Raw genomic sequence first — 9,226 nt, forward strand, 5'->3', positions numbered from 1 at the left:
TGAGAAGGACACAAGACCAAATCCCAGCAGGGCTGGGGTCTGGTTGGTGGCAGGGACTGAGGTTAATCCAGAGACCTGAGGCACTCCGGTGCTGTGTGAGATGTGCCCTCAGTGGGGCGGGGATGTCACTGTGGGATCCCTCTGCACTATCTTCGCAGCTTCTCTAAAATTATTCCCAAACAAAGGGTTTGCTGAAAAAGAAAACACAGCCATTGTCCTATGTGCAGGCAAAGGATGATGAGCTCCAGTTGTCCAGAATTTCTAAATAAGCACAATTTTTCACGGAACCAGATAATCTAGTACGAATTAGCCAAAGCACTGGTGATCAGTTGTTGTTCAGTGGCTAAATCATGTCCGACTCTTTGCAACCCCATGGACTGCAGTACTTCAGGCTTCCCTGTTCTTCACTATCTGCCAGAACTTGCTAAAACTCAAGTCTATTCAGTAAATTGATGCCATCCAACCATCTCATCCTCTGTTGTCCCCTTCTCCTCCTGCCTTCCCTATCTTTCCAATGAGTCAGCTCTTCCCATCAGGGGGCCAATGTACTGGAGCTTCAGCATCAGTCCTTCCAATGAATATTCAGGCTTGATTTCCTATACGATTATTGGTGGTTGGATCTCCTTGCTGTCCGAGGGACTCTCAAGAGTCTTCTCCAACACTACAGTTCAAAAGCATCAATTCTTTGGTGTCCACCCATCTTTATGGTCCAACTCTCATGGCCATACATGACTTCTACAATAACCACAGTTTTGACCACACTGACTTTTGTTGTCAAGTCATGTCTCTGTATTTTAATATGTTGTCTTAGGTACCTGGCTGGGTCTAAAGTCAAACTGACAAAAACAGAATAACAGGAGAAAAGTATTTATGTAATAGAAATTTGGTGACACACAGGAGCCTTTATAAAGAAAGGAAATCTGAAGAAGTTACCATAACTAGAGGTGTGATGCTATGTGATGTGGACAGTCGTGGACTAGGAGGCTCAGGGGCTACTCAGGGCAAGTGCGGAACCTCAGCCAGGCCTGTCTGGCTCCTTCTCAGCATCATATTGTCCTTGGAGGTACGGATGCTCCTCTGCTCTGGGTGCAGGAAGAGCCCCTCTCATGGGAGTGTCTCATGACCTGATCCAGGGGAGATGGTGGTGCTGGGGCTTCAGGGTGACCCTCCTCTTCCTGCCATTTTCTTGGACTCCTTCCAGATTAAACAGCCGATGTGCCAGGAGCCGCATTCTGGGTCGTGCGCCCTCAACCCACGTATGTAGCGTGTTTCCTCGGGTTTAGTGCTGCCTTTGCAGTGTTTCTGGGTCCTCCGCCTCCTCAGCTGGAACACAGACTCCATCAGGAACAGGACAGTTGCATATCCTTCCCAGCCCCCAGCATTTGTTCAAGAAATAGGTTTCAAAGACAAGGAAAATAGGACAGTAAGGAGGAAGCAAGAGACCTGTGAGAGCCGAGCTGGTGAGACGGAGACCTCTTCCCACATGGAGACCGAGGCCGGGAAACCCTCGTGAGTCCGGGGCTCCCACGTTAGCACTTCCCAGGAGACCCTGTGTCTTCTCACAGGCTCACAGCTGCTGGTGATCTCTGGGCACATCGGTTCTCGTGTAATACAGTCATCACGTGCGAATCGAGATGTTGTGTTGCTGTTGTTCAGTTGCTAAGTCGTGTTGGACTCTTTGCAACCCATGGACTGCAGCACAGCAGGCTTCCCCGTCCTTCACCGTCTCCTGGAGTTTGCTGAAACTCACGTCCACTGAGCTGGTGATGCCATCCAACCATCTCAACCTCTGTTGCTCCTGCTCTCAATCTTTCCCAGCATCAGGGTCTTTTCCAGTGATGTATGCCTGGAATTACCCTAGCGAGTTGTCCTTCGCAACCATACCCTCTGCCTGGGTCCCCTGTGGCCAGCACGGTTGGTGGGGCATCCAGGCAGGATAAAAGCCCATACCTGTCAGGTTCCCAGGTGCTGGGCATCCATCACCTCCTACAGTGTGGCAGGAAGATGGACACACTGCTGTGTCTCTGGGACAAAGACTCGGGGGCCCTGAGGTTGGGCAAGAGCCCCAGGTGCCACCCTAGGGAAGGCAAGTGGGTAGCAGGTTCAGACAGGGCCTGAGGCTGCTCTGCTGGAGCAGAGAGTAGTAGAAGGGGCACCTTGTGAGGTGGAAGGGAGATCAGCAGATGAGCAAGGAGCAGGGCAGATGGAAGCAGGGGGAGCGCGGTGGGAGCCAGGGGTCACCCAGGGGGGCAGGGAAGGCAGTGGACCCTCCAGCTCAGGTCATCCTGCCCTGTGGTGCCACCATATAGGTCAGGCTCCATGTGGAGCCGCTCTGCCCTCAGGCCAGCCTTCATCCTGGGTGTTTGCTGGGAGTGGTCTCCTTAGTTTCCCTCTGCACGCCCACTGGCTCTGCCCTCCCAGACATCTGCCTTCTTACCACAGGTGCCCCCTGCCCACCTCCCCCAGGACAGTCTGCCCTTCATGTCCTGCCTAGATGACTGGGGAAACAGCTCCAGGGGCCAGCAGAGGCGAGGTCCACAGCACCTGCCCAGCCTGTAATCTCCTGTGAGCCTGCAACCCTTTCCTGGAGCCTTCTCCACCCTCTCCCAGCCCTTCAGCTCAGTTGGGGATTCTTCCCTGAGGGCTGTGGGTAGGGGAAATATGACCAACAGAAGGATCAGGGCAGTCACTGCTCTGTATCAGATGGGAAGGAGGGAGTATTCATCAGGCTTGGAAATTTCCTTCAGATCTTCTCTGTGGATGCTGAGCAGGAAGGAAGGGACCTCCTTCCCATCTGATACAGAGCAGTGACTGCCCTGATCCTTCTGTTGGTCATACTCCCCCTACCCCTAGCTTCTCACCTACGCCCCCCCCACCATTCACTCCCCTATCCCTACATTCTGCTCTGGCCAGGAAAGGCAGCCAGGACTTCCTGAGTGTGTGTACATGTGTGTCACTGTGAATGTAGGTGTGTTGTATGAATGTGCCAGTGTGTATCTGTGTGTGTGTTGCATGATTGTGTCAGTGTTTATCTGTGTGTGTATGAACATATGGGCATGAGACTGTAGGTGTGTTGTATGAATGTGGTATGTATCTGTGTGTCTGTTGATATGAGTGTGAGACTGTGACTATAGATTAGTTGTATGAATGTGTCAGTGTGTATCTGTGTGTGTCTCTCTGTATACATGGGCGTGAGACTGTAGGCATATTGTGTGAATGTGTCAGTGTCTTGTGAGTGCTTATATATGGGTGTGGGGCTGTGAATGTGTGTTGTAGGACGTGTCAGTGTGTATCTGTGTGTGCATGTATGGGTGTGAGTCTCCGGTGGTAGCGGTGTTGTATGAATGTGTCAGTGTGTACTTATGTGTTGTGAGTGTGTAGATAAGGGTATGAGTCTGAGTATAGGCATGTTGTGTGAATGTGTCAGCATGTATCTGTGTGTGTGTGTTTGTGAGACTGTGAGTGTAGGTATGTTGTATTAATGTGTCAGTGTGTATCCGTGTGTGTTATGTATAGGTATGAGACAGTGAGTGTACGTGTGTTGTATTAATGTGTCAGTGTGTATCTGTGTGTGTTATATATAGATGTGAGACTGTGAGTGTAGGTATGTTGTATTAATGTGTCAGTGTGTATCCGTGTGTGTTATGTATAGGTATGAGACAGTGAGTGTACGTGTGTTGTATTAATGTGTCAGTGTGTATCTGTGTGTGTTATGTATAGATGTGAGACTGTGAGTGTAGGTATGTTGTATTAATGTGTCAGTGTGTATCCGTGTGTGTTATGTATAGATGTGAGACTGTGAGTGTAGGTATGTTGTATTAATGTGTCAGTGTGTATCCGTGTGTGTTATGTATAGATGTGAGACTGTGAGTGTAGGTATGTTGTATTAATGTGTCAGTGTGTATCCGTGTGTGTTATGTATAGATGTGAGACTGTGAGTGTAGGTATGTTGTATTAATGTGTCAGTGTGTATCCGTGTGTGTTATGTATAGATGTGAGACTGTGAGTGTAGGTATGTTATATTAATGTGTCAGTGTGTATCCGTGTGTGTTATGTATACGTGTGAGACTGTGAGTGTACGTGTGTTGTATTAATGTGTCAGTGTGTATCCGTGTGTGTTATGTATAGATGTGAGACTGTGAGTGTACGTGTGTTGTATTAATGTGTCAGTGTGTATCCGTGTGTGTTATGTATAGATGTGAGACTGTGAGTGTAGGTATGTTGTATTAATGTGTCAGTGTGTATCCGTGTGTGTTATGTATAGATGTGAGACTGTGAGCGTAGGTATGTTGTATTAATGTGTCAGTGTATCTGTGTGTGTTATGTATAGATGTGAGACTGTGAGTGTAGGTATGTTGTATTAATGTGTCAGTGTGTATCCGTGTGTGTTATGTATAGATGTGAGACTGTGAGTGTACGTGTGTTGTATTAATGTGTCAGTGTGTATCCGTGTGTGTTATGTATAGATGTGAGACTGTGAGTGTACGTGTGTTGTATTAATGTGTCAGTGTGTATCCGTGTGTGTTATGTATAGATGTGAGACTGTGAGTGTAGGTATGTTGTATTAATGTGTCAGTGTGTATCCGTGTGTGTTATGTATAGATGTGAGACTGTGAGTGTACGTGTGTTGTATTAATGTGTCAGTGTGTATCCGTGTGTGTTATGTATAGATGTGAGACTGTGAGCGTAGGTATGTTGTATTAATGTGTCAGTGTGTATCCGTGTGTGTTATGTATAGATGTGAGACTGTGAGTGTACGTGTGTTGTATTAATGTGTCAGTGTGTATCCGTGTGTGTTATGTATAGATGTGCGACTGTGAGTGTAGGTATGTTGTATTAATGTGTCAGTGTGTATCTGTGTGTGTTATGTATAGATGTGAGACTGTGAGTGTAGGTATGTTGTATTAATGTGTCAGTGTGTATCCGTGTGTGTTATGTATAGATGTGAGACTGTGAGTGTAGGTATGTTGTATTAATGTGTCAGTGTGTATCCGTGTGTGTTATGTATAGATGTGAGACTGTGAGTGTAGGTATGTTGTATTAATGTGTCAGTGTGTATCCGTGTGTGTTATGTATACGTGTGAGACTGTGAGTGTAGGTATGTTGTATTAATGTGTCAGTGTGTATCTGTGTGTGTTATGTATAGATGTGAGACTGTGAGTGTACGTGTGTTGTATTAATGTGTCAGTGTGTATCCGTGTGTGTTATGTATAGATGTGAGACTGTGAGCGTAGGTATGTTGTATTAATGTGTCAGTGTATCTGTGTGTGTTATGTATAGATGTGAGACTGTGAGTGTAGGTATGTTGTATTAATGTGTCAGTGTGTATCCGTGTGTGTTATGTATAGATGTGAGACTGTGAGTGTACGTGTGTTGTATTAATGTGTCAGTGTGTATCCGTGTGTGTTATGTATAGATGTGAGACTGTGAGCGTAGGTATGTTGTATTAATGTGTCAGTGTGTATCCGTGTGTGTTATGTATAGATGTGCGACTGTGAGTGTAGGTATGTTGTATTAATGTGTCAGTGTGTATCTGTGTGTGTTATGTATAGATGTGAGACTGTGAGTGTAGGTATGTTGTATTAATGTGTCAGTGTGTATCCGTGTGTGTTATGTATAGATGTGAGACTGTGAGTGTAGGTATGTTGTATTAATGTGTCAGTGTGTATCCGTGTGTGTTATGTATAGATGTGAGACTGTGAGCGTAGGTATGTTGTATTAATGTGTCAGTGTGTATCCGTGTGTGTTATGTATAGATGTGAGACTGTGAGTGTACGTGTGTTGTATTAATGTGTCAGTGTGTATCCGTGTGTGTTATGTATAGATGTGAGACTGTGAGTGTAGGTATGTTGTATTAATGTGTCAGTGTATCTGTGTGTGTTATGTATAGATGTGAGACTGTGAGTGTAGGTATGTTGTATTAATGTGTCAGTGTGTATCCGTGTGTGTTATGTATAGATGTGAGACTGTGAGCGTAGGTATGTTGTATTAATGTGTCAGTGTGTATCCGTGTGTGTTATGTATAGATGTGAGACTGTGAGTGTACGTGTGTTGTATTAATGTGTCAGTGTGTATCCGTGTGTGTTATGTATAGATGTGCGACTGTGAGTGTAGGTATGTTGTATTAATGTGTCAGTGTGTATCTGTGTGTGTTATGTATAGATGTGAGACTGTGAGTGTAGGTATGTTGTATTAATGTGTCAGTGTGTATCCGTGTGTGTTATGTATAGATGTGAGACTGTGAGTGTAGGTATGTTGTATTAATGTGTCAGTGTGTATCCGTGTGTGTTATGTATAGATGTGAGACTGTGAGTGTAGGTATGTTGTATTAATGTGTCAGTGTGTATCCGTGTGTGTTATGTATACGTGTGAGACTGTGAGTGTAGGTATGTTGTATTAATGTGTCAGTGTGTATCTGTGTGTGTTATGTATAGATGTGAGACTGTGAGTGTACGTGTGTTGTATTAATGTGTCAGTGTGTATCCGTGTGTGTTATGTATAGATGTGAGACTGTGAGCGTAGGTATGTTGTATTAATGTGTCAGTGTGTATCCGTGTGTGTTATGTATAGATGTGAGACAGTGAGTGTACGTGTGTTGTATTAATGTGTCAGTGTGTATCTGTGTGTGTTATGTATACGTGTGAGACTGTGAGTGTACGTGTGTTGTATTAATGTGTCAGTGTGTATCCGTGTGTGTTATGTATAGATGTGAGACTGTGAGTGTACGTGTGTTGTATTAATGTGTCAGTGTGTATCTGTGTGTGTTATGTATACATGTGAGACAGTGAGTGTACGTGTGTTGTATTAATGTGTCAGTGTGTATCCGTGTGTGTTATGTATACGTGTGAGACTGTGAGTGTACGTGTGTTGTATTAATGTGTCAGTGTGTATCCGTGTGTGTTATGTATAGGTATGAGACAGTGAGTGTACGTGTGTTGTATTAATGTGTCAGTGTGTATCCGTGTGTGTTATGTATAGGTATGAGACAGTGAGTGTACGTGTGTTGTATTAATGTGTCAGTGTGTATCCGTGTGTGTTATGTATAGATGTGAGACTGTGAGTTTAGGTATGTTGTATTAATGTGTCAGTGTGTATCCGTGTGTGTTATGTATAGATGTGAGACTGTGAGTGTAGGTATGTTGTATTAATGTGTCAGTGTGTATCCGTGTGTGTTATGTATAGGTGTGAGACTGTGAGTGTACGTGTGTTGTATTAATGTGTCAGTGTGTATCCGTGTGTGTTATGTATAGGTGTGAGACTGTGCGTGTACGTGTGTTGGATGAACGTGTGAGTATCTGTGTGTGGGTGAGTACGGTAATGGCTGGGGGCGTGGGCTGAGGGTGGGAGTGGCAGGTCGTACCACCAGAGACCTAGAGACCCTCGCTCACCTGCAGCAGCTTCTCAGGCCCTGGCAGCACTTCCCTCTGGGGAGGGGTAGGCATGAGCCCAGTCACACCCGACTCGCCTTCCCTGTACACCTCTCTGCACCAGGGCAGAGCCCAGCAGGTGGAAGAGCAGCTGCCATGTATAGAACCTGGTGGGAAGGAAATTCGCTAAGCTTTTGTCATGGCTGGTCCTGATGCAGGTGGTGGGGGCAGTGGATGCTAGTGGTGGCCGAGGAATCCAGGCTCATGTTCTCTTGTAAAACATGGCCCACAGCCCAAGACGGGGCCGATACAGCCATCCTGGCTCCAGTCACACATCCCGATGGGCCGTGCAAAGGCTCTCCGCTCTTAGGTCCTAAACAACTACTCCTTGCATGTCCACTCTCCTGAGATGTCCTCTGTCATTACCTCTGTAAATGGATGAAAGGCTTTTGTAACTCAAAACATGGCAAACACTGTATCACTGCTCCCCTGCTGTCTGAAGAGACAGGCACCCTCCTCCTTGGGTCAAAACCCACCCCCAGGCTGACCTCTGCTTTCTCTCCCAGCCACCCTTGGTCGTCATCTGGCAAGAAGGTTGCTTGTGGCCCTGGGTGCCCCACGCAGGAGGATGAGGAGGGAGAATGTGACCCAGGTCAGCGCCTTCATCCTGGTGGGCTTCCCCACGGCCCCCCGGCTGCAGTACCTGCTCTTCCTCCTCTTCCTGCTCACCTACTTCTTCATGCTGGTGGAGAACCTGGCCATCATCCTCACCGTCTGGGGAAGCGCCTCCCTCCACAGGCCCATGTACTACTTTCTGGGCTCCATGTCTTCCCTGGAGATCTGGTACGTGTCTGACATCATCCCCAAGATGCTGGATGGCTTCCTCCTGCAGAGGAGGCGCATCTCCTTCGTGGGCTGCATGACCCAGCTCTACTTCTTCAGCTCCCTGGTGTGCACCGAGTGTGTGCTCCTGGCCTCCATGGCCTACGACCGCTACGTGGCCATCTGCCACCCCCTGCGCTACCAAGCCATCATGACCACAGGGCTGTGTGTCCAGCTGGTGGCCTTCTCCTTCATGAGCGGCTTCACCATCTCCGTGATCAAGGTCTACTTTATCTCCAGCGCCACGTTCTGTGGATCCAACATCCTGAACCACTTCTTCTGTGACATCTCCCCCATCCTCAAACTGGCCTGCACGGACTTCTCGACCGCAGAGCTGGTTGACTTCATCCTGGCCTTCCTCATCCTGGTGTTCCCGCTCGTGGCCACGGTGCTGTCCTATGGGCACATCACCCTGGCCGTCCTGCGCATCCCCTCGGCCACGGGCCGCTGGAGAGCCTTCTCCACCTGTGCCTCGCACCTCACCGTGGTCACCATCTTCTACATGGCCATGATCTTCATGTATGTTCGGCCCCAGGCCATTGATTCCCGGAGCTCCAACAAGCTCATCTCTGCTGTTTACACTGTCCTCACCCCAATCATCAACCCCTTGATCTACTGTCTGAGGAACAAAGAGTTCAAGGGTGCCTTGAAAAGGCTCTGGTCTTAGGCCAGGTTTCAAAGCAGGACAATTAAGTGTCCTATAGTCTAATTTGTGATGGTAATAGGAAGAACATCTTATCTTCCATTTGAGAATTGCTTGCCTATTCCAATATCATGAAGATATTCTCCTGTGTAACTCCAGAAGCTTTGCTGTTTTACCTTTCTTCTCTCGATTTATAGTCCATCAGAAAATGATTTTTATTTCCAGTATGAGATCTGGGTTAGCATTAATTCTTTTCTATATGGATATGAAATTGACCAGAACCCACTCTTTGTTGAAAAGACAACGCTTTGCCCTCTGCAAAATCACCCTTTTC

General features: G+C 47.0%; 1 protein-coding gene across 1 annotated transcript; it reads left to right on the forward strand.

Moving 5' to 3' along the window:
* The first annotated feature begins 7,995 nt into the window (after positions 1 to 7,995).
* Positions 7,996 to 8,942, forward strand: LOC129541338 (olfactory receptor 6B2-like). The gene is given in 2 exon segments (XM_055403179.2): positions 7,996 to 8,896; positions 8,899 to 8,942. Coding segments are annotated over 2 exon segments (945 nt in total).
* Positions 8,943 to 9,226: the final 284 nt, after the last annotated feature.

Source organism: Moschus berezovskii, chromosome 4 (assembly GCF_049115385.1).
Source record: "Moschus berezovskii isolate FMDL1 chromosome 4, NW_MosBer_1.0, whole genome shotgun sequence".
In the NCBI taxonomy this organism is placed as follows: Eukaryota; Metazoa; Chordata; class Mammalia; order Artiodactyla; family Moschidae; genus Moschus; species Moschus berezovskii.